This window comes from Balaenoptera musculus, chromosome 3 (assembly GCF_009873245.2).
Source record: "Balaenoptera musculus isolate JJ_BM4_2016_0621 chromosome 3, mBalMus1.pri.v3, whole genome shotgun sequence".
NCBI lineage: Eukaryota > Metazoa > Chordata > Mammalia > Artiodactyla > Balaenopteridae > Balaenoptera > Balaenoptera musculus.
Genome location: NC_045787.1, coordinates 61,329,294 through 61,354,751, shown reverse-complemented (window position 1 = coordinate 61,354,751; position 25,458 = coordinate 61,329,294). Strand labels below are relative to the sequence as shown.

General features: G+C 39.5%; 1 protein-coding gene and 1 non-coding gene across 2 annotated transcripts in view; both read left to right on the top strand.

The window, feature by feature from the left end:
• The window catches only part of ARSB (arylsulfatase B), a 175,425-nt gene that overhangs the window by 12,414 nt on the left and 137,553 nt on the right, over positions 1–25,458 (top strand). Inside the window, exons 2-3 of the mRNA XM_036848122.1 lie at positions 7,748–7,934; positions 19,065–19,255. Of these exons, the coding sequence (XP_036704017.1) occupies positions 7,748–7,934; positions 19,065–19,255 (378 nt within the window). The remainder of the gene's footprint in view (positions 1–7,747; positions 7,935–19,064; positions 19,256–25,458) is intronic.
• On the top strand, positions 18,233–18,363 carry LOC118893722. Its single transcript, XR_005019571.1, has one exon. It is a non-coding gene; the product is annotated as a small nucleolar RNA SNORA18 (small nucleolar RNA).

Sequence of the window (25,458 nt, the reverse complement as noted above, 5' to 3'; positions counted from 1 at the left end):
GTTTTTACCATTTATTAATAATTGCTTGCTACCCACCTGACAGCTGATGGAGGCGCCAGAGAGTCATGGCTGGGTTGAGAACTGGCACTGTCAACCTTTGGTGTCCCGAGAGCCCCATTTATTCTAGGGAAATCAGGAGCGCCCAGTGAGTGCTAGGGAAAGCTGGTGTCGGTGAAGAATTAAATGTGAGACTCCACCCCACTTCCTACAGAGAAGAGCCACCTCCCTGGCTAAGCAAGGACAAGGGATCGGTGCGGGGGGAGAGGGGTAACATTGTAGAGAAGGGAGGGTCTGGTAGGCAATGAGGGAAGCCACCAAGGACCCCCCTTGTGCACCAGCAGTGGGTGCAGTATCATCCCTCAGCACAGGAGCTGTGACAAGGGCCACACCGGTTTCCATGCGGCCTTCAAACTTACCTAGCAAGTTCAGGCCCTTTGCATTCTTATTCCTTATGCCTAGATTGCTCTGCCCCAAATTTTTGCAAGGCTCTTTCTTACTCTCTTATTTTATTCAGATTTCTGCTCAAGTATCTCCTCCTCAAAGAAGCTTTCTTTTGCCATCCTCTCTAAAGAGTCGCCTGTCACTATCTCCCTCTCTATTTTCCTCATAACAATGATCACTGTCAGACATAACATCCTTCTCAAACTTTTTGGTTTTAGGACCTCTGTACATGCTTAAAAATTGAAGACCCCATAGAGCTTAGGTTTGTGTGGTTATACCTTTCAAAATTTACAATGTCAGAAATTAAAATAGAAATTTTAAAATATTTTTATTCATCGAAAAATAGCAATAATAATTCCATTACATATTAATGTAAATAACTTGGGGAAAATAACTGTATTTTCCAAAACAAGAGAATTACACTAGAAGAGTGACATGGTTTTATACTTTTTTAATTTAATTTTTTTTTATACAGCAGGTTCTTATTAGTCATCCATTTTATACATACTAGTGTATACATGTCAGTCCCCATCTCCCAATTCATCACACCACCACCCCGAACCCCCCGCAGCTTTCCCCTCTTGGTGTCCATACGTTTGTTCTCTACATCTGTGTCTCTATTTCTGCATTGCAAACTGGTTCATCTGTACCATTTTTCTACATTCCACATATATGCGGTAATATACAATATTTGTTTTTCTCTTTCTGACTTACTTCACTCTTATTTCACAGTCTCTAGGTCCATCCACGTCTCTATAAATGACCCAATTTCATTCCTTTTTATGGCTGAGTAATATTCCATTGTGTATATGTACCACAACTTCTTTATCCATTCATCTGTCAACGGGCATTTAGGTTGCTTTCATGTCCTGGCTATTGTAAATAGTGTTGCAATGAATATTGGGGTGCATGTGTCTTTTTGAATTATGGTTTTCTCTGGGTATATGACCAGTACTGGGATTGCTGGGTGATATGGTAATTTTATTTTTAGTTTTTTAAGGACCCTCCATACTGTTCTCCATAGTGGCTGTATCAATTTACATTCCCACCAACAGTGCAAGAGGGTTCCCTTTTCTCCACACCATCCCCAGCATTTGTTGTTTGTGGATTTTCTGATGATGCCCATTCTAACCAGTATGAGGTGATACCTCATTGTAGTTTTGATTTGCATTTCTCTAATAATTAGTGAGCACATGAGCAGCTTTTCATGTGCCTCTTGGCCATCTGTATGTCTTCTTTGGAGAAATGTCTATTTAGGTCTTCTGCCCATTTTTTGATTGGGTTGTTTGTTTTTTTAATTGAGCTGCATGAGCTGTTTATATATTTTGGAGATTAATCCTTTGTCCATTGATTCATTTGCAAATATTTTCTCCCATTTTGAGGGTTGTCTTTTCATCTTGTTTACAGTTTCCTTTGCTGTGCAAAAGCTCTTAAGTTTCATTAGGTCCCATTTGTTTATTTTTATTTCCATTACTCTAGGAGGTGGGTCAAAAAAGATCTTACTGTGATTTATGTCAAAGAGTGTTTTTCCTATGTTTTCCTCTAAGAGTTTTATAGAGTCCAGTCTTACATTTAGGTCTTTAATCCACTTTGAGTTTATTTTTATGTATGGTATTAGGGAGTGTTCTAATTTCATTCTTTTACATGTAGCTGTCCAGTTTTCCCAGCACCACTTATTGAAGAGACTGTCTTTTCTCCATTGTATATCCTTGCCTCCTTTGTCATAGATTAGTTGACCATAGGTGCGTAGGTTTATCTCTGGGCTTTCTATCCTGTTCCATTGATCTATATTTCTGTTTTTGTGCCAGTACCATATTCTCTTGATTACTGTAGCTTTGTAGTATAGTCTGAAGTCAGGGAGTCAGATTCCTCCAGGTCCGTGTTTTTCCCTCAAGATTGCTTTGTCTATTTGGGGTCTTTTGTGTCCCCATACAAATTTTAAGATTTTTTGTTCTAGTTCTGTAAAAAATGCCATTGGTAATTTGATAGGGATTGCAGTGAATCTGTAGATTGCTTTGTGTAGTATAGTCATTTTCACAATATTGATTTTTCCAATCCAAGAACATGGTATTTCTCTTCATCTGTTTGTGTCATCTTTGATTTCTTTCATCAGTGTCTTATACTTTTCTGAGTACAGGTCTTTTACCTCCTTAGGTAGGTTTATTCCTAGGTATTTTATTCTTTTTGTTGCAGTGGTGAATGGGATTGTTTCCTTAATTTGTCTTTCTGATCTTTTGTTGTTAGTGTATAGTAATGGAAGAGATTTCTGTGCATTAATTGTGTATCCTGCAACTTTACCAAATTCATTGATTAGCTCTAGTAATTTTCTCATGGCATCTTTAGGATTATCTATGTATAGTATCAAGTCATCTGGATACAGTGACAGTTTTACTTCTTCTTTTCCAATTTGTATTCCTTTTCTTTCTTTTTCTTCTCTGATTGCTGTGGCTAGGAATTCCAAAACTATGTTGAATAATAGTGGCGAGAGTGGACATCCTTGTCTTGTTCCTGATCTTGGAGGAAATGCTTTCAGTTTTTCACCATTGAGAATGATGTTTGCTGTGGGTTTGTCATATATGGCCTTTATTATGTTGAGGTAGGTTCCCTGTATGCCCACATTCTGGAGAGTTTTTATCATAAATAGGTGTTGAATTTTGTCAAAAGCTTTTTCTGAATCTATTGAGATGATCGTATGGTTTTAATCTTCAATTTGTTAATATGGTGTATCACATTGATTGATTTGCATGTATTGAAGAATCCTTGCATCCCTGGGATAAATCCCACTTGATCATGGTGTATGATACTTTTAATGCGTTATTGGATTCTGTTTGCTAGTACTCTGTTGAGGATTTTTGCATCTATATTCATCAGTGATACTGATCTGTAATTTTCTTTTTTTGTAGTATCTTTGTCTGGTTTTGGTATCAGGGTGATGGTGGCCTCATAGAATGAGTTTGGGAGTGTTCCTTCCTCCACTATTTTTTGGAAGAGTTTGAGAAGGATGGGTGTTAGCTCTTCTCTAACTGTTTGATAGAATTCACCTGTGAAGCCATCTGGTCCTGGACTTCTGTTTGTTGGAAGATTTTTAATCACAGTTTCAGTTTCATTACTTGCAATTGGTCTGTTCCTGTTTTCTATTTCTTCCTGGTTCAGTCTCAGAAGGCTGTGCTTTTCTAAGAATTTGTCCATTTCTTCCAGGTTGTCCATTTTATTGGCATACAGTTGCTTGTAGTAGTCTCTTAGGATGCTTTGTATTTCTGCGATGTCCATTGTAACTTCTCTTTTTTATTTCAATTTTATTGATTTGAGTCCTCTCTCTCTTTTTCTTGATGAGTCTGGATAAAGGTTTACCAATTTTGTTTATCTTTTCAAAGAACCAGCTTTTAGTTTTATTGATCTTTACTGTTGTTTTCTTTGTTTCTATTTCATTTATTTCTGTTCTGATCTTTATGATTTCTTTCCTTCTGCTGACTTTGGGTTTTGTTTGGTCTTCTTTCTCTACTTCCTTTAGGTGTAAGGTTGGATTGTTTACTGGAGATTTTTCTTGTTTATTGAGGTAGGATTGTATTGCTCTAGATTTCCCTCATAGAACTGCTTTTGCTGCATCCCATAAGTTTTCGATCGTTGTGGTTTCATTGTCATTTGTCTCTAGGTATTTTTTATTTCCTCAGCCATCTCTTGGTTATTTAGTAACGTATTGTTTAGCCTCCATGTGTTTGTGTTTTTTACGGGTTTTTCCCTGTAATTGATTTCTAATCTTATAGCGTTGTGGTCAGAAAAGGTGCTTGATATGATTTCAATTTTCTTAAATTTACCAAGGCTTGATTTGTGACCCAAGATGTGATCTATCCTGGAGAATGTTCCATGTGCACTTGAGAAGAAAGTGTAATCGGCTGTTTTTGGATGGAATGTCCTATAAATGTCAATTAAATCTACCTGGTCTATTGTGTCATTTAAAGCTTTTGTTTCCTTATTAATATTCTGTCTGGATGATCTGTCCATTGGTGTAAGTGAGGTGTTATTGTGTTACTGTCTATTTCCTCTTTTATAGCTGTTAGCTATTGGCTTATGTATTGAGGTGCTCCTATGTTGGGTGCATATATATTTATAATTGTTATATCTTCTTTTTGGATTGATCCCTTAATCATTATGTAGTGTCCTTCCTTGTCTCTTGTAACATTCTTTATTTTAAAGTCTATTTTATCTGATATGAGTATTGCTACTCCAGCTTTCTTTTGATTTCCATTTGTATGGAATATCTTTTTCCATCTCCTCACTTTCAGTCTGTATGTGTCCCTAGGTCTGAAGTGGGTCTCTTGTAGACAGCATATATATGGGTCTTGTTTTTGTATCCATTCAGCAAGCCTGTGTCTTTTGGTTGGAGCATTTAATCCATTCATGTTTAAGTTAATTATCAATATGTATGTTCCTATTACCATTTTCTTAATTGTTATGGGTTCGTTTTTGTAGGACCTTTTGTTCTCTAGTGTTTCCCACTTAGAGAAGTTCCTTTAGCATTTGTTGTAGAGCTGGTTTGTGGTGCTGAATTCTCTTAGCTTTTGCTTGTCTGTAAAGCTTTTGATTTCTCCATCAAATCTAAATGAGATCCTTGCCGGGTAGCGTAATCTTGGCTGTAGGTTCTTCCCTTTCATCATTTTAAATATGTCATGCCACTCCCTTCTGGCTTGAAGAGTTTCTGCTGAGAAATCAGCTGTCAACCTTATGGGAGTTCCCTTGTATGTTATTTGTTGTTTTCCCTTGCTGCTTTCAGTAATTTTTCTTTGTCTTTAATTTTTGCCAATTTGATTACTATGTGTCTTGGCGTGTTTCTCCTTGGATTTATCCTGCCTGGGACTCTGCGCTTCCTGGACTTGGGTGGCTATTTCCTTTCCCATGTTAGGGAAGTTTTTGACTATAATCTCTTCAAATATTTTCTCGGGTCCTTTCTCTCTCTCTTCTCTTTGTGGGGCCCCTATAATGCAAATGTTGGTGCGTTTAATGTCCCAGAGGTCTCTTAGGCTGTCTTCATTTCTTTTCATTCTTTTTTCTTTATTCTGTTCTGCAGCAGTGAATTCCACCATTCTTTCTTCCAGGTCATTTATCCGTTCTGCATCAGTCATTCTGCTATTGATTCCTTCTAGCTTATTTTTCATTTCAGTTATTGTATTGTTCATCTCTGCTTGTTTGTTCTTTAATTCTTCTAGGTCTTTGTTAAACGTTTCTTGCATCTCCTTGATCTTTGCCTCCATTCTTTTTCCGAGGTCCTGGATCATCATCACTATCATTATTCTGAATTCTTTTTCTAGAAGGTTGCCTATCTCCACTTCATTTAGTTGTTTTTCTGGGGTTTTATCTTGTTCCTTCATCTGATACATAGTCCTCTGCCTTTTCATTTTGTCTATGTGAATGCGGTTTTCATTCCACAGGCTGCAGGATTGTAGTTCTTCTTGCTTCTGCTGTCTGCCCTCTGGTGGATGAGGCTACCTAAGAGGCTTGTGTAAGCTTCCTGATGGGAGGGCAGAGCTGGCTGTTGCTCTGGTGGGCAGAGCTCAGTAAAACTTTAATCCGCTTGTCTGCTGATGGGTGGGGCTGAGTTCCCTCCCTGTTGCTTGTTTGGCCTGAGGTGGCCCAGCACTGGAGGCTACAAGCTCTTTGGTGGGGCTAATGGTGGACTCCGGGAGGGCTCACGCCAAGGAGTACTTCCCAGAACTTCTGCTGCCACTGTCTTTGTCCCTGTGGTGAGCCACAGCCACCCCCCACCTCTGCAGGAGACCCTCCAACACTAGCAGGTAGGTCTGGTTCAGTCTCCTATGGGGGTCACTGCTCCTTCCCTCTGCGACCTGATACACACACTACTTTGTGTGTGCCCTCTAAGAGTGGAGTCTCTGTTTCCCCCAGTCCTGTTGAAGTCTTGCAGTGAAATCCCACTAGCCTTCAAATTCTGGTTTTCTGGGAATTCCTCCTCCCATTGCTGGACTCCCAGGTTAGGAAGCCTGACGTGGGGCTCAGAACCTTCACTCCAGTGGGTCGTCTTCTGTGGTATAATTGTTCTCCAGTTTGTGAGTCACCTATCCAGTGGTTAAAGATTTGATTTTATTGTGATTGCACTCCTCCTACCATCTCATTGCGGCTTCTCCTCTGTCTTTGGAAGTGGGATATCTCTTTTGGTGAGTTCCAGTGTCTTCCTGTCAATGACTGTTCATCAGTTAGTCGTGATTCCGATGCTCTCACAACAGGGAGTGAGTGCACGTCCTTCTACTCTGCCATCTTGAACCAATCTCCCTGTTTTATATTTTTGTACATGTTTCCTATTAATAGAAGGTAGCTAGATTGTTACATCTGCTTCTGCATTCAGCCTGTGCAATACAGTTGACCCTTGAACAACATGGATTTGAACTGTGAGGGTCCACTTGTACGTGGGTTTTTCTCAGTAAATACGTACTATGATGTTGCATGATCTGTGGTTGAATCCCTGGATGCGGCCAACTGTAAAGTTATACTTACATTTTCAACTGCACAGGGGTTAATGCCCCTAACCCCCAGTTGTTGAAAGGTCAACTGTATATTGTTTTGGTAAAAGTCATTGAAGAACATCCAGCCTCACACAGATATGTAGTTGGAGAAGAGAGGGTTATTTTAATAGCCTTTTCATATAATTGTGGGTGTTCTATTTTAATATTACACCAAGACTCAACACATGATAATTTCTTAAAATTAGTTGTGTGGTGCTTGCACCCTGGTGATACTTGTGGGAGCCACTCCTAACCTGTGGATCAGATGGCCACTTTTTTTTTTTTTTAAGGAAAAGTTGGTCACTGTCTTTTGAAATTATGCTTTATGTAAGGTAGAATAAGAAATGCAAATCATTATCTTCATTATACCCTTTTAAAAAATCAAGTCTTGAAAGATTATAGAAGCTTCGTCTAATCAAACACCAACATCTCATGTGCATAGAAATTGGAACACTTTTTCCTTGATAGATCCACACTTCATATTATGGCTACTTTTTTGAGGTAGGAAGTGAAAACTTAACAGTTTCTAACATAGTTCCTGGATAAATATTTGTTGAAACTATCTAATGTTTGTTAGACTGCTTTTATTCATTTCCTTCAAATTCTTATTTATGTCTATTACCTTATTTGAATAAGTGAGAAAAACGCCTTTTAGAAATGCTTAAACTGGTACAGAAATAGAATTAAGCATTCATGTTTACACATATGTCCAATAAATTAGCCAACCACTTTATCTGCTTGTTCAGAATGTTTCAACATCATTAATCCATAATTTTATGTTTATCTGTTTTAAGATCCACACAGGTCTACAGCACCAAATAATCTGGCCCTGTCAGCCCAGCTGCATTCCTCTGGATGAAAAACTCCTGCCCCAGCTTCTAAAGGAAGCAGGCTACGCTACGCACATGGTCGGAAAATGGCACCTGGGAATGTACCGGAAAGAATGTCTTCCAACCCGCCGAGGATTTGATACCTACTTTGGTAATGGAAATGCACATGTTTCTTTAACAACTTAGGCCAACTGCAGCCCTCTCATAAAACACAGCCAAGTGTAATCAAATGAAATAACTGGAAACTTGAACACAGAGTGAATCAGTCAGCACTGCTGTGGGGCCACTGTCTAATACCACCACCATAAACATGGCTGTGCACTCAGCTCATGATGGTACAGGCAGTTATCTTTGCCAGGGTTCAACATGCCACATAGGGGCCTTTGAAGAGTCTGCTACCTCCAAGTCAGAGACCACTCTATTCTTAGAGAACCTTATTACCAAAAGGGGATACATATTGATTTTTTTAAAAAATTCCAGGCAAAACCCAATACAAGAATATTTCCTTCACAAAGGTTCAGGATATTTTTTTCTCCTCGTGAATTGTGTTCAAAGGTTTTATTTTGTTTTGTATTTCCTGGAGATGGTAAAGAAGACTCTTTTCCAGTTGGCATCCTTCTTTCCTTCTGTGAGATCTGTTTTTGAAATTACTAGATTGGGGAAGATAGATCAAATAAAGAAAATGGGAGGGTAAATAACAAATGATAATAGGAAAGATACCAAATAATAAGTATTTTATGGATTTGCTAGCCCTATAAAAATAAATGTAAAGCCTACAGTTTTTTAAAAAAAAAATATGCTCTCTTTAAACCTGTTACAAACCATTTCTTAACAATCTATTTATCTATTTATCTTACCAGGGGCTACATAGCTTTCTGTCAAATTCTTTTCATATTTTGCTTTGTTTTTTTAATTGGGGTGTAGCTGTTTTACAATGTTGTGTTAGTTTCTACTGTACAGCGAAGTGAAGTAGAGTTCCCTGTGCTATACAGCAGGTTCTTATTAGATATCTATTTTATACATATTAGTGTATATACATCAATCCCAATCTCCCAGTTCATCCCACCTCCCACCCCCAACTTTCCCCCTCATATTTTGCTTTCCGTCTAGCTATTCTATTTTATCTGTCTAGCTGTTTATCTCCCTACCTACCTCCCATTTGTCTCTTCATTTATTTACAAACTGCCATATCCAAAAAGGAACACACAATGAAGATAAATTTTTAAAAAATAAATAGAATTAAAAATCAGGGTGAGAGGAGATGGAGTCAAGACGGCAGTATGGGAAGAAGTGGAGTTAGTGTCTCCCCACAACTAGGGCGCCTGCTGGCCACTGGTGGGGGACTCTGACACCCAAGGAGACAGGAGGAACCCCAAAGTGAACCGGTAGGACGTAAGGGGACTGAAGGGGGAGGAGAAGTGGAGGCCAGACAGGATTGGCGTCCCTGAGGCCAGGGAGATTAGGAGAGGCAGGCAGGAGGGGCCCTTTGGGAGAAGCAGGAGAGGAGTGGAGGGTGATTGCCCTGCTCACTTGGGCCCAGGGAGCCTGCTGAGCTCCCAGACTGATCCCCTGCCCTCCAAAGCCCCCTCCAGGCTGCATAGGTTCTTGGGGGCATAGGAGGGAGGCTGGGGAGATCAGGAGAGGCAGGCAGGAGGGGCCCTCCCAGACCGGAGGAGCAGGAGAGGAGAGGAGGGTGTTTGCCCTGCCCACTTGAGCCCAGGAAGCCTGCTGGGCTCCCAGGTGATGTCCCCTGCCCTCTGAGACCAGGGCTGGGGGGCATGCCTGGGCCCCTTCTGTTCCTTGAGCCTAACACCGCCCCCCACTGCCCGCCCACCCTCCAGGGCCTTTTCCAGCCCTATGGGTCCTGAGCATCAGCCCCTCCCACCACCCAAACCTCACCCTTGCTTAGGCCCCGCCCTCCACAGCCAAGGCCTCCCCCCGCCCTTTTTTTTCCCTCCTCCTCTTTTTTTTACTATTGTGGTACTGTTGTACATTCCGGTTGTTGATTCATCTATATTTTTATTTTTATATTCTTCCTATCTGTTAGTTTTCTAGCCTAATTTTATTTTTTACTTTGTTATTGTTTTTTGGTTTTTCTTTTTTTTTTTCGCCTCCCCAGGTGGCTTGCAGGATCTTGATTCACAAGCCCAGGGTCAGGCTGAAGCTCCTGCGGTGGGAGCTCTGAGTCTGAACCACTGGACTAACAGGGACCACGGGGAATATTCATCAGACCACGGGGAATATTCATCAGAGTGAGGTCTCACGGAGTTCCTCATCTCAGGCAAGACCCAGCTCTACCCAATAGCCTACTAACCCCAGTGTTGGAAGCATCAGGTCAAATAACCAGTAAGACAGGAATACAATCCCACTTACTGAAAAAAAAAAAAACATGAGATGGCAAAAAAATATGTCACAGATGAAGGAGCAAGGTAAAAACCTATAAGGCCAAATAAATGAAGAGGAAATAGGCAATCTACCTGAAAAAGAATTCAGAGTAATGATAGTAAAGATGATCCAGAATCTCGGAAATAGAATGGAGGCACGGATTGACAAAATACAAGAAATGTTTAACAAAGATCTAGAAGAACTAAAGAACAAACAAGCAGAGATGAACAACATAATAACTGAAATGAAAAATACACTAGAAGGAATCAGTAACAGAATAACTGAGGCAGAAGAACGAATAAGTAAGCTGGAAGACAAAATGGTGGAAGTAACTGCCAAGGAGCAGAATAAAGAAAAAAGAATGAAAAGAGTTGAAGACAATCTCAGAGACCTCTGGGGCAACACTAAACACACAAACATTCTAATCATAGGGGTCCCAGAAGAAGAGAAAAAGAAAGGGTCTGAGAAAATATTTGAAGAGATTATAGTTGAAAACTTCCCTAACATGGGAGAGGAAATAGTCACCCAAGTCCAGGAAGCACAGAGAGTCCCATACAGGTTAAACCCTAGGAAAAACACACCAAGACACATATTAATCAAATTAACAAAAATTAAATTCAAAGAAAAGATATTAAAAGCTGCAAGGGAAAAACAAAAAATAACATACAAAGGAATCCCAGTAAGGTAATCAGCTGATTTTTCAGTGGAAACTCTGCAGGCCAGAAGGGAGTGGAAGGATATACTTAAAGTGGTGAAAGAGAAAAACCTACAACCAAGATTACTTTACCCAGCAAGGATCTCATTCAGATTTGATGGAGAAGACAAAAACTTTTCAGACCAGCAAAAGCTAAGAGAATTCAGCACCAGCAAACCAGTTTTACAACAAATGCTGAAGAAACTTCTCTAAGCGGGAAACACAAGAGAAGAAGACCCACAAAAAACAAACCCAAAACAATTAAGAAAATGGGAATAGGAACATACATATCAATAATAACCTTGAATGTAAATGGATTAAATGTCCCAACCAAAAGACATATACTGGCTGAATGAATACAAAGACAAGACCCATATATATGCTGTCTACAACAGACCCACTTCAGACCTAGGGACACATACAGACTGAAAGTGAAGCGATGGAAAAAGATATTCCATGCAAATGGAAATCAAAAGAAAACTGGATTAGCAATACTCGTATCAGATAAAATAGACTTTAAAGTAAAGACTGGTACAAGAGGTAAGGAGGGACACTACATAAGGATCAAAGGAGCAATCCAAGAAGAAGATATAATGATTATAAATGTTTATGCACCCGGCATAGGAGCACCTCAATATATAAGGCAAATGCTAACAACCATGAAAGGAGAAATCGACAGTAACACAACAATAATAGGGGACTTTAACATCCCACTTACACCAATGGACGGATCATCCAAAAAGAAAATTAATAAGGAAACACAAGCTTTAAATGACACAATAGATCAGATCTAATTGATATTTATAGAACATTCCACCCCAAAGTGGCAGAATACACTTTCTTCTCAAGTGCACATGGAACATTCTCCAGGATAGATCACATCTTGGGTCACAAATCAAGCCTCGGAAAATTTAAGAAAATTGAAATCGTATCAAGCATCTTTTCTGACCACAACACTGTGAGACTGGAAATCAATTACAGGAAAATAACTGTAAAAAACACAAATACATGGAGGCTAAACAGTATGCTACTAAATAATCAAGAGATCACTGAAGAAATCAAAGAAGAAATAAAAAAAATACATAGAAACAAATGGCAATGAAAACATGGCGACCCAAACCTATGGGACGCAGCAAAAGCAGTTCTAAGAGGGAAGTTTATAGCAATACAATCTTATCTCAAGAAAAAAGAAAAATCTCAAACAATCTAACCCTACACTTAAAACAACTAAAGAAAGAAGAACAAAGAAAACCCCAAAGTTAGCAGAAGGAAAGAAATCATAAAGATCAGAGCAGAAATAAATGAAGTAGAAACAAAGAAAGCAATAACAAAGATCAATAAAACTAAAAGCTGGTTCTCTGAGAAGATAAAATTGGTAAACCCTTAGCCAGGCTCATCAAGACAAAAAGGGAGAGGTTGCAAATCAGTAAACTTAGAAATGAAAAAGGAGAAATGACAACTGACACTGCAGAAATGCAAAGGATTATAAGAGACTACTACAAACAACTATATGCCAAAAAAATGGACAACCGCGATGAAATGGACAAATTCTTGGAAAGGTACAATTTTCCAAGACTGAACCATGAAGAATTAGAAAATATAAACAGTCCTATCACAAGTAAACAAAAGTCCAGGACCAGATGGCTTCACAGGTGAATTCTATCAAACATTTAGAGAAGAGCTAACACCCATCCCTCTCAAACTCTTACAAAAAATTGCAGAGGAAGGAATACTCCCAAACTCATTCTATGAGGCCACTATCACCCTGATACCAAAACCAGACAAAGATACTACAAAAAAAGAAAATTACAGACCAATATCACTGATGAACATAGATGCAAAAATCCTGAACAAATAGTAGCAAACATAATCCAACAGCACGTTAGAAGGATCATACACCATGATCAACTGGGATTTATCCCTGGGATGCAAGGATTCTTCAATATGTGCAAATTAATCAATGTGATACACCACATTAACAAATTAAGGAATAAAAACCATATGATCATCTCAATAGACGCAGAAAAAGCTTTTGACAAAGTTCAACACCCGTTTATGATAAAAAAAAAAAACTCTCCGGAAAATGGGCATAGAGGGAACCTACCTCAACATAATAAAGGTCATATATGACAAACCCACAGCAAGCATCATACTCAGTGGTGAAAGCATTTCCACTAAGATCAGGAACAAGACAAGGATGTCCACTCTCACCACTGTTATTCAACAGAGTTTTGGAAGTTCTAGCCACAGCAATCAGAGAAGAAAAAGAAATAAAAGGAATACAAATTGGAAAAGAGGAAGTAAAACTGTCACTGTTTGCAGATGACATGATACTATACATAGAAAATCCTAAAGGTACCACCAGAAAGCTACTAGAACTAATCAATGAATTTGGTAAGGTTGCAGGATACAAAATTAATGCACAGAAATCTCTGGCATTCCTATACACCAACAATGAAAAATCTGAAAGAGAAATTAAGGAAACACTCCCATTTACCATGCAACAGAAAGAATAAAATACCTAGGAATAAACCTACTTAAGGAGACAAAAGACTTGTACTCAGAAAACTGTAAAACACTGATGAAAGAAATCAAAGATGACATGAGCAGATGGAGAACTGTACCATGTTCTTGGATTGGAAGAATCAATATTGTAAAAATGCCTCTACCACCCAAAGCAATCTACAGATTCACTGCAATCCCTATCAAACTGCCAATGGCATTCTTCACAGAATTAGAACAAAAAATTTTACAGTTCATATGGAAACACAAAAGACCCTGAAAAGCCAAAGCAATCTTGAGAAAGCAAAATGGAGTTGGAGGAATCAGGCTCCCCGACTTCAAATTATACCACAAAGCTACAGTAATCAGGACAGTATGGTACTGGCACAAAAACAGAAATATAGATCAATGGTACAAGATAGAATGCCCAGAGATAAACCCACAGACATGTGGGCACCTAATTTATGACAAAGGAGGCAAGAACATACAATGGAGAGAAGATAGCCTCTTCAATAAGTGGTGCTGGGAAAACTGGACAGCTATTAGAACACTCCCTAACACCATACACGAAAATAAACTCCAAGTGGATTAAAGACTTGAATGTAAGACCAGACTTAGAGGAAAACATAGGAAAAACACTCTTTGACATAAGCCACAGCAAGATCTTTTTGACCCACCTCCTAGAGTAACAGAAATAAAAACAAAAATAAACAAATGGGACTTAATTAAACTTAAAACCTTTTGCACAGTGAAGGAAACCATAAATAAGACAAAAATACAACCCTCAGAATGGGAGAAAATATTTGCAAATGAAACAACAGACAAAGGATTAATCTCCAAAATATACAAACAGCTCATGGAGCTCAATATCAAAAAAACAAACAATCCAGTTAAAAAATGGGTGGATGACCTAAATAGACATTTCACCAAGGAAGACATACAGTTGGCCAAGAGGCACATGAAAAGATGCTCAACATCACTAATTATTAGAGAAATGCAAATCAAAACTACAATGAGGTATCACCTCATGCCGGTCAGAATGGCCATTACCAAAAAATCTAGAAACAATAAATGCTAACAAGGGTGTGGTGAAAAGGGAACCCTCCTGCACTGTTGGTGGGAATGTAAATTGATACAACCACTATGAAAAACAGTATGGAGGCTCCTTAAAAAACCAGAAGTAGAATTACCATATCCTACTACTGGGCATATACCCTGCGAAAACCATAATTCAAAAAGAGACATGTACCACAATGTTCATTGCAGCACTATTTACAGTAGCCAGGACATGGAACCAACCTAAATGTCCATCGACAGATGAATGGATAAAGAAGATATGGCACATATATACAATGGAATATTACTCAGCCATAAAAAGAAACGAAATTGAATTATTTGTAGTGAGGTGGATGGGCCTAGAGTCTGTCATACAGAGTGAAGTAAGTCAGAAAGAGAAAAACAAATACTGTATGCTAACACATATATATGGAATCTGAAAAAAAAGTGGTACTGATGAACCTAGTTGCAGGGCAGGAATAAAGAGATAGACATAGAAAATGGACTTGAGGACATGGGGTGGGAGGGCGAAGCTGGGGCGAAGTGAGAGTAGCATCGACATACATACACTACTGAATGTAAAATAGATAGCTGGTGGGAAGCAGCCGCATAGCACAGGGAGATCAGCTGGGTGCTTTGCGATGACCTAGAGGGTGGGATAAGGAGGATGGGAGGGAGGCTCAAGAGGGAGGGGATATGGGGACATATGTATGCATATGGCTGATTCGCTTTGTTGTGCAACAGAAACTAACACAGTATTTTGAAGTAATTATACTCCAATAAAGATCTATTTTTTAAAAATCGGGATGAATAGAAAAAGATGGAATAGTTGCTTGGCACCGAGTTATTAAAAAAAAAAAAAAAAACCTGCCTGGCTGTAGCAGACCTCACATTCAACTCTGAGATTTGGGACTTCTTATGTTCAAAGCAAAAAAAAAAAAAAAAAAGCAGTCTATAAGAGTCACATTATTTATAAGTTAAATGGAAACCAGATGTTCAGGAAGAGTAAAGCATTTTCTGGCTCTTAGACCTGAGAGAAATTTCTCCTTTGGGAGAAGGTAAGGTGACAGCATCCTCAAAAACATCATTTTAGTAATAAAATGGTGGTTGTCTTATAGATGTTTCTTGACACATTCTCTTTTATTCAAGCTAGGACCAGAGCACCAAAGTACCTTTCAGTTCAAGTGATTATATGGGGCCCACACAGTGCAGTTGAAGCTCACAGCTCTATAGTGCCTAGCTGGAACCACAGTTTAAGTCGAGATGTAAGGACATCCAGACGTGACACCGTGTGCCCCACTCCCATCTGGGTTCTCTAGCAGACATTGCTTAATCAATAATGCATTCTTTCTTGATGAATCTGGATATATCCTCAGTACCCTCAAATAGCTGTTAAAAACAGGACTTGGGTGTAAGACCTCTTTGTCATCTTGGAAATTCTAGAGGAAAAAACAGCCTCTATATCCTTTGACAATTTTCAATCAGGCCTTGGCTTAACGATGGGTCGATACCTGTACTCTGGCAGCTGGAAGGATATTTTAATTGTTTTTATTAAAAACCAAATTTTAGGGCTTCCCTGGTGGCGCAGTGGTTGAGAGTCTGCCTGCCAATGCAGGGGACACGAGTTTGAGCCCTGGTCTGGGAAGATCCCACATGCCGCGGAGCAGCTGGGCCCGTGAGCCACAACTACTGAGCCTGCGCGTCTGGAGCTTGTGCTCCGCAACAAGAGAGGCCGCGACAGTGAGAGGCCCGCGCACCGCGATGAAGAGTGGCCCCCGCTTGCCACAACTAGAGAAAGCCCTCGCACAGAAACGAAGACCCAACACAGCTAAAAATAAATAAATAAATAAATAAATTAAAATGAATAATGCTTTAAAAAGAAAAAAACCAAATTTTATATTTTAAAATTATATATTTAAACCAAATTATATATTGAAAAATTCAGTTGGACAGAGGTGGAAATAATATCCTTTTATGAGGATTAAGAAGCCTAGCTGGATTTAGACAGACAGGCACCCCACCGCACATCCATGGAAGGGAGGCTTGCAGAGAAGGAGGGCATGATGAACATGCGGTTGTTGTCACTGTTATGACTCAGAGGTTGTGTTAAAGAGCAGATGATCGTGGGCCTGGTTGCACAACTCTGAGTACACTGAGAACCTTTGAACTGTACAACGTAAATGAGTGATTTGTATGATATGTGATTTATTCTCAATAAAGCTGTTAAATACAGCAGTCAGAGATTTAATGGTTCAAAACGTAGTTTCTCATTTTTCCCCAAAAAGCATCGGCTGCCATCTTCTTTAGACTCAGCATGTAAGTTCAAATTTGTGAATCATTGTTATGAGAAAGTTCTATGTGCCTGTCACATGGTTGCTTGGTATTAGTTTGGCCAAGTATGTGAATAGATAGTTCTAGTATGTGAATAAAGTGTTCTATTGGAATCCTATTGGTACTAACTTTTTAATATTTATGGTTTATGCATCTTTTTATCAAGTATATCCTCTGCATGTATTTCCCCAAATGATAGAAAACAGTTTATTCTTACAGATAAAGAACCTGAAGTGATTCTTCAAGGTGTTAGCAGCAGTTACTAACCCCAAATAGAACACCAGTGTCCTGACCCCTTTAATTACCCATATAAGGACTGAAATTATTTTCATGGATACATTTGTTTTTTGATTACATATTAATTAGCAAACACATTGGCTTTCCCTTTCTGTTATACATGTAGGAGAAAAGATTACCATTTAAAGAGTTATCTTAAAACTAAGATATTCATTGTATTTAGGACCTTGAATTTACTGAATCATGGAAAAGGAGGAAATTAAAATGAATTCATTTACTAGGTAGGGTATGTAGGGCTTTTAATTGTGATTATAAGAAATATTTAGAACTGGGGAAAGAGGCCAATTTTATTATCTTCATTTTAATGTTAATAAGCAGTGTTTGTCAGGAGATAACTCAGAGGCCAGCACAGTTATTTCTTTTGAATAGCTTTATCGAGGTGTAATTCACATACCATATAATTCACCCCATTAAAATGTACAATTCATTGATTTTTAAATAAATTCACAGGGTTGTACCACTGTCACTACAATCCAAATGTAGAACATTTCCATCACCCCAAATAAGAAACCCCATACACATTAGCAGTCACTCCCCATTTTCCCCCGACCCTCATAGCCCCAGGCAACCACTAACCTACTTTCTGTCTCTACAGATTTGCCTATTCTGAACATTTCATATAAATAGAATCATATAACATGCAGCACAGCTTATTTTAATATTTTAGGAAAATATGGAACATTTGCAGGAACAACTAAACTTGAGAAAACATTTCTCCCATGATTAAGTCTAAATTGTGGGATAGGCCACTGATGCCATTTAAATTGGGGGCAAAATTTGAGATCACCAGAGGTAGAAAAATCTAATTTCAACGCCACATGTTAGTTTGCTCTTTTGGTTGTTATGTTTAGAGATCCTCTGTTTGGAAATCTTTGTGTCTTTCACCAGTGGGTGTCAGCATCTGACTAAAGATGATGCCTCCAAGAGCTACTTCTGTAAATAACCTTGAAGCCAGTCGACCAAGGTCAATATCAACGTTATTTGAATTCTGCGTTCATTTATGTGATCACCTCAGAGTAAAAATTTGTAACAAATCACCTGAACCATATGCTATTTTAACCGATAGCTTTAAAAGATTAAAATGTCATCACCTTTACTGAATTTAAACTCTGATTTTTAAAAACATATTTACTTGGAATCACCCACTTTGAGAGTTACGTGATAGAGCTTGTATTCTAAAGACTTGTGAGGTCTATCCCGATGGGGCTGTTTCTGTAAACCTACATCGTTGGAAACGCCTCATAGATTAACTGTGTGGTTTCCTTTACTCATAGAACTACCTGTTAGATCTGTGGGAAAGAACTACAAGACAGAGCTGCCAAGTAAACTATGAAAAACCTAACAAACTTTTTATCTTAGGTATTGGCATATCCCAATGATCTGCACTGTTCTAGGGTGTGATGACTTAGGAGTGAATATGATTTGAACCTAATACATTTTTAGAGGGTGTCAAATTCAGAACCAGGCAGATCCATCGCCTGACCCTAAACATGGTCCTAAAGTAAATCGCTTGAGGAAACTGGATCCCAAAGATTACAGGTGGGGAATTTTGAAGTGTGTCCATATTTCATTGGAGATCAAAGAAGCCTAACTAAAAGAATTGTGGGCTGACTCACACGATAACTTCTTTTTGAAAGGGCTATTTTATCTTGAAGATTATGAGTTTGGAGGAACTAAGGTGATTGGCAGTGGAAAGAATCAGAACATGTGAAATTCCTTAAAAATTTATTGACTTGAATAACTTTGTGTTACACATAATTAAAAAAAACCCTTTACACTTTGGAAAAAAAAAAGACTTGGCTAAGGGATGGATTTGAATTTTTTTTACAATAACATTTTAATGCCTTATGCTAGCAAATATAGAGATGTTAAGAAATGGTGCTCTGATTAGCCTTGTCATTTGATTAGCCCTGACATGGATAATCAATTGCATTAGGCAATTAAATGCTGAAACCTTCGTTTGTTTAACATGTTTTATGCTATGCTGACTACTTTCATCTCCCATTCTCCCTGTAGGATATCTTCTAGGTAGTGAAGATTACTATTCCCATGAGCGCTGTACGTTAATCAATGCTCTGAATGTTACACGATGTGCTCTTGATTTTCGAGATGATGAAGAAGTTGCAACAGGGTATAAAAATATGTATTCAACAAATGTATTTACTGAAAGGGCTACAACCCTCATAACTAACCACCCACCAGAGAAGGTAAGTCTTGCTTTTTTTTTTTTTTTTTTTAAAGAAATTCACGTTCTTTTATTTATTTATTTATTTATTTATGACTGTGTTGAGTCTTCGTTTCTGTGCGAGGGCTTTCTCCAGTTGCGGCAAGTGGGGACCACTCTTCATCGCGGTGCGCGGGCCTCTCACCATCGCGGCCTCTCTTGTTGCGGAGCACAGGCTCCAGACGCGCAGGCTCAGTAGTTGTGGCTCACGGGCCCAGTTGCTCCGTGGCATGTGGGATCTTCCCAGACCAGGGCTCGAACCCGTGTCCCCTGCATTGGCAGGCAGATTCTCAACCACTGCGCCACCAGGGAAGCCCGTCTTGCTTTTTTATTGATATCAAAATTGTGTGAAGATAGCATCTCTTCAGGTGAATATAGGAAAAGGCCACTTTCTTTTAGGGAAAAACCTAATAAATTCTAAGGGAGTCGCTTTCAAATTCTAGAGTACCTCAGTATCAGCTGGGAAGCTTGTTAAAAATAGAAATTCCTGGAGCCCACCTCTAAAAGTCTGATTCATTAGGTCTGGGAAAAATCCATATATCAATATTTTAAGGAAACTCAAGGGTGATTCTGCTGCACGTGGTCCCCAGATCACACTTTGAGGAAAGCTGTGCATATAGTGTTTCCGTACAAATATAGTTTTATTATTTTAGTATCCTGTGTGCAGGTGTGGTAATTAGTAAATTGACTTTTTCAAAAAATGTTAGGCTTATGTACAAGATGAGGCATTATTATGGCAAGCTTTTTGTTAGGTATCCACAAACTTAAGGTTCAGGGCAAGTTCTCTAATTTTGTATCTCCCAGCCCTCCTCCTCCAAGGTTATTTTGGCTATTCTAAATATTCTGCATTCCCATGTTTATTTAGAAGCAGCTGGCCAATTTATACCAAAAAAAAAAAAAGTACCTGCTTGGATTTGGATTTCATTGAATCTGCGGACCAACTTGGGGACAATAACATCTTAACAATATTGAGTCTTCTAATCTGTAAACACGGTACACTGCTGAGCCTGTTTATCCCATCCACCACACTGAAGCTATTTGTATATGTCATGTGCTGAAATCTTTTGACTTATTTACAGATAAAAGTAGAAAAGAGTCTGAATAGCCTTGACATTTGTTGTTGTCGTTGTCAATCTGGAGTTAACCTCCTGAACCCAAGTTTAAGCTGAATTCTCTGGATTTAGCTTATAAATGCCTTTAAAACTGGGTCAGATATTTGTGTTGTCAGATATTGGGTTCAAAATATGGCTTCTTTAAGAACTGTATTAACATGCCCTCGAAATTAGACCTTCAATAGGACTCTAACACAGCAAATTACAGAATGTTCAGTGTTATCCAGTTTTTCCAGTTTCCTGTGCTTTGCCCCTTTGGCAGTTACTGAAGGTCCTCAGTGCAGATCACCATTTGGATTCCTGTTTCGATACCTGTTCAGACTTGGTACCCGGCTCCTGACTCCCTTTTTGACATAGTTTCTTCCTGCCTACCCTAACATAGCATTGAGTGTCTTTCCTGGTGTCTGTCCTCAGCTTTGCCCCACTTTCGGCCTTTTTTTACTCTTTCATGCTGACCTGTTGGAGTGGCCATGCTTGCTGTGGTACATGGAAGAAATTGGAATATTCTCTCAAATATGTAGACATACGCAGATTTTAAATCTAGATCTAAACCAATATTCAGGTAGTTGGACAGATAACTGCTAGGTAATTGGCTTAAGTTCTCAGTTGTCTTCTGTATGCTTGGCATGTTACAGATAAGGTTAAAAACCCAAAGAACAAGATAAGATCTTGAGGGAACTGTGGTCCTTGTCCTGTCCTTTGAAGTCTGAGGTGGGCATCGTTTTACAGATAAGCAAACTGGCTTAGAGAAATGAGGTAACTTGTTCAAGGTCACAGAATCAGAAGCTGCACTGTTTAACTCCAGGGCTCAGTGCACTTAACAAGCCTCCCTAGTTCACAGTTTATATCCCAGACCAGAGACTATGAGCCCCAGTGTATGATTCAGCTTGATGGTTCCAGTATACAATACAATGACAGTATATTGGGATCACCTGGAAAGCTGGTAAGAAATACCGCTTCCAAATATTGTGATTTATTGGTCCGGGGTGGGACCCTATCACTGGTATTTAATTATCCCTCTGCCCCTACCTCCAACCAGTGATTCCGATGTGCAGTCACTATCGATTCCTCTCAAGCCCAGGGAAGCAAGCAGAAGGCAGCTTCCCTTTACAAGTTCACAATATACCACTATTTAATCATGCAACAAGTATAAGGTACCTACAATAAAAATTACTTTCCATTAAGGAACAATAGAGTATTCTCTCCCAGTGCCCATAACATTAATCAAATAAGAGGAAGCACCTGGGGTGAAATCATTCCTGGTGGGCGGGCTGTCTTAACTCCTGTAGCGGGGGAAGGCTCAGGAACTGAGGAAAACTGGGGGCCCTAAGAGCTCACAAGCCACCCAAACCCGTGTGATTAGTATGGTGCTGCTCATAGGTGATATGGAAATTGCTGGTTGAGAGGTGGTCATTTTCCTACAGTGACTGAAATGTTCCGAAGCAGTAGCCAGCCTTTTCAGCATCCCCAAAGTCAAGTTTGAAGCACAGACATAAATGAATGAAATAATCAATAGCTGAGTAATAGCCCCAGAAAGTTTAAGACAGCAAGTGCCAATGTTTATAGTTTCAATTCTCAATGAAAGGATGCAGCACACCAATTACAGGACTTTCATCATTTTATTCCAACACTGAATCTAATTCTGTGCTAACTTCTCTGTGCTATCTACAGACTGTAACATAGGCAACTTGCTCTAAGATGGAAATCATTAAAGAAATACACACAAAGTATCCACAAGCTGACTTAAAAATGTTTCTGTTTTAAAGAGCACTTGGGGAAAAAAAAAAGCATATGGAGCTACTTTGTAACAGAAACACAATTGGTGCTGGAATCAGGGAGATATTGCTAATAACCATTGCACAATGTTAAGAAGGAATGTCTTTTCTCTTTTTTCTACAGGATAATTCCCTTAGTACTCATACTACAATGTGAAAGTAACACATTCACAAAATATCGTTTGGTTAAAAATAGCCCCCCTCAAAACTTTGCAGAATAAAAATAAATGTTTTCTCCCATACCTCATCTACTAGCAGCTTCTTAAAACAAATGTGAATTTCTAGTGGTAGACACTTACTTTTTCCTGTCCCAATTTGGAAAGAAATGTCTTAATTTGGAAGTCAAAGAGAATAACACTTTAAAAACATATCATGTGCTTTTTAAAAAGTTATACTTTAAATTAGGGAAATGTACTAAAGAAATGAAAATAAGGCTTTCTTCCTCACTGGAATTAGCATGATGAGAAAGGGAAATGAACCCTTAGCACCATTTTAATATGCTAATAACTTTAGGTTATAATGTCATACTTTTACTTAATACCTAAACATTTGGTCATGATTCACATTTAGGATTCCAATTTACAGACCTAAAGAAAGGTGTACAGCTAGGGTTGGTGTAAAGGTGGCAGCTGTAACTGGGTTGGTGAGAGCAGAGATCTGGACCCAAGAAAGACCAAGGGAGAGATCAAGGTCCTGCACAAACCCGGAGATCTATGGAGATCAAACTCGGGTCCAGGACTTTGGTGTTTTGAATCAGGACGTCAGTAAGGTCAGAATGGGCCTGAAAGTCTCCAAAGGCCAAGGCTCCATTAGGTTGGAACGCAAGTCAGTAGACAGCATAATAATAATGGGCCCATCCCCAGGATGGCGGCTGCTCGCTTTGGGCTAACAGCGAGCTGAGGTTGGCAGGTGTGGGGAAATTGGCTACAGCTGTTTACTGGGAGGGTCTTAGGACAAGAGGCTGCAGGCGGGTTCCTGACCGTGGTGGAGAACCTGAGGGCCCGAGTTAATTATTCTTTCCACCGGCCTACCATGTGGTACTACGAAGAGTACTCTGTTGATTTTTTTTTTTCAAGTTAAAAGTAGTATAGAAATGTTTCACATCTAGCCCTGCTGGCAAATGAGTTGTTCCATGAATAAAGCTCACCTTGTGAGAGCTGAAACTTTATTTTTACAGTATTGGATGGAAATACTCTAAAATGTGGTACATTGGTCCTCACCTCATTAAATGGACTACACTGTTTATCATTCTGACTCCTGGTGACCCAGAGCCATACCGATGTGTGCAAGGATGTTTGCCCATACACTAAATGGTCCTAGGTCACTGCTGACGAAATGGGAAAAAGACAACTTGTTTTGTTCAAGGATCACCTTTACCTGTAAGTCTAGTTGGCAGGTAGTGCAAGGCCTTTGCAGGGCCTGTAACAGTCATAGGCCAGGGAAGACTGCATCTCCCAGGGGTTGTTTTCATTTTCTCTTCTCGGTTATGCCCCTTCTGTTTGAACTAACAGGAGCCTGACCACTGGAAAAATGGGGGAATTGTTGTAGTATTATCATTTTAATCCCTCAAGAGCGACGGTCATGTCTTCAACCACTAAAGAATAATTACAGGAAAGGTTTTCAGGTAATTTCTTGCTATATTTAACAAAGTGTGTAGAATGATTTCCACACTGAATATTTATAAGACCCTTTAATGATGGTCCCAGAAACATTATTTTTTCCCCAGAGTGGTTATGAGATCTCTCCTCCACCACCCTCCCCAGCTGTCGCCTCCAGGGATCACTTGTTGGCTGGAAACGACCTGCCCTCCTTCCCCTTTCCCTCCTTAACCATGGGAGCTGCCGAGTTGCCCATAATGACCTGGGTGAGCACTTTCTCCTGAAACTGTGAGCTCCCTTTCTCATCTCTCCACCCCTGTCCACTGTAGAGAATCCAGACCAGGGTCACAAAGTCTAGTGTTTACAAGGGCCAGGCTGCTACCCTAAATAAATGGAGTCATTCAGGTAGGACAGTGGGGAGACTAGAAAATCAGAGAGCCCTTGGGGGAGTCCGGGGTTCTCTGTTTCTCATACTCCAGCCATTTGTTGTCAGATGGAGTGTGGGCCTGGAGTTGTCAGAAGTTCTGATTTTTCAAGAAAATAAAAAAACTAAACAAAACAGGTTTTCATGTGACATTTCCTGATTTTTAAAACTTTGTGTGGGTTGCAGATTGTTGTAGCTTTCCAATTTTTAATCCGTCCCCATCCAGACCTTGGCTGGTGGCTGGGGCATGGGCTTGGTCTGGTGCTGAAGATCCAGACGGCAGTTCCCACTGCAGAACCTCACTGCGCTGGCAGGTCCTGGTTGCCCCCGCACATCCTTTCCCCTCCGAACATCTTAGCCCAGGGTTCTTCCTCCCCACCTGGGCGGGACATCTGCTGGGATTCCCTTCACCATGGTCTGGAGGAACACGGACTTTTCAGTGTGACTTGTGTGGCTGGAGGAGAACGCGCCGTGTGTCAAGGAGCAGCAGAGGCAGAGCTAAAGCCGTGTCAGAGTGGTTAGTGTTGCATTTTGGAGTTGGAATTTGGAATGTGTTCCCATGGAAACAATGTACAAACGAAGCCTAGGGTCTACATCATCATGGTTTTTATTCCATCACCTGCCTCCTTAGTAAAATAGGTTCTAAAGTGATGTCTGTGATATTGAACAGCCATTTTGAACATTTTGATTTTCAGGAAAAGGTGTCTCTAAGTTCCAAAGATCTGAACTAAAAATACTGTCTTGGGTGTCTGTTTGAGTTCTATATATGTATACCCATTACTGTATCACAGTGATGTGTAATGTGTAATTTAAAACAATTTATCAACAGTAATGAATGAAATATGAGCCCACGTCCCAATCTGCATTCTAACTTTTCCCCATTCCTTTATGAGATTTAAATGCCTCAAATACTTCAACAGAATTATGTTTTTACTCTTGGTTTGAGCCAGTTGCTGTCTCTTTGAGGGTTTTCAATTCATTAAAGAATTCTATAGGAGCACAGTGAAGAGAGCCTTCAGAAAGACTCATTAAGAGGAAGAGGCTGACTCAGAATATCACTAACGTTAAATTCTGTAAATTGGGTAAGAGGTAAAATAGAATCAATGTAGCATACTCCTTAGTTTCCAGGAATTAAATTGGCCTTATGTTTGGTCCTAGATCAAAGACTAACAAGGCACGGTGTTCACTTGTTTTCTTATAAAAATATAAACAATCCTTAAACCTCTCCTAAAAGGTGGTAACTTATTTTTCAGCTAAAGCAGAAAGCTAACCCATCT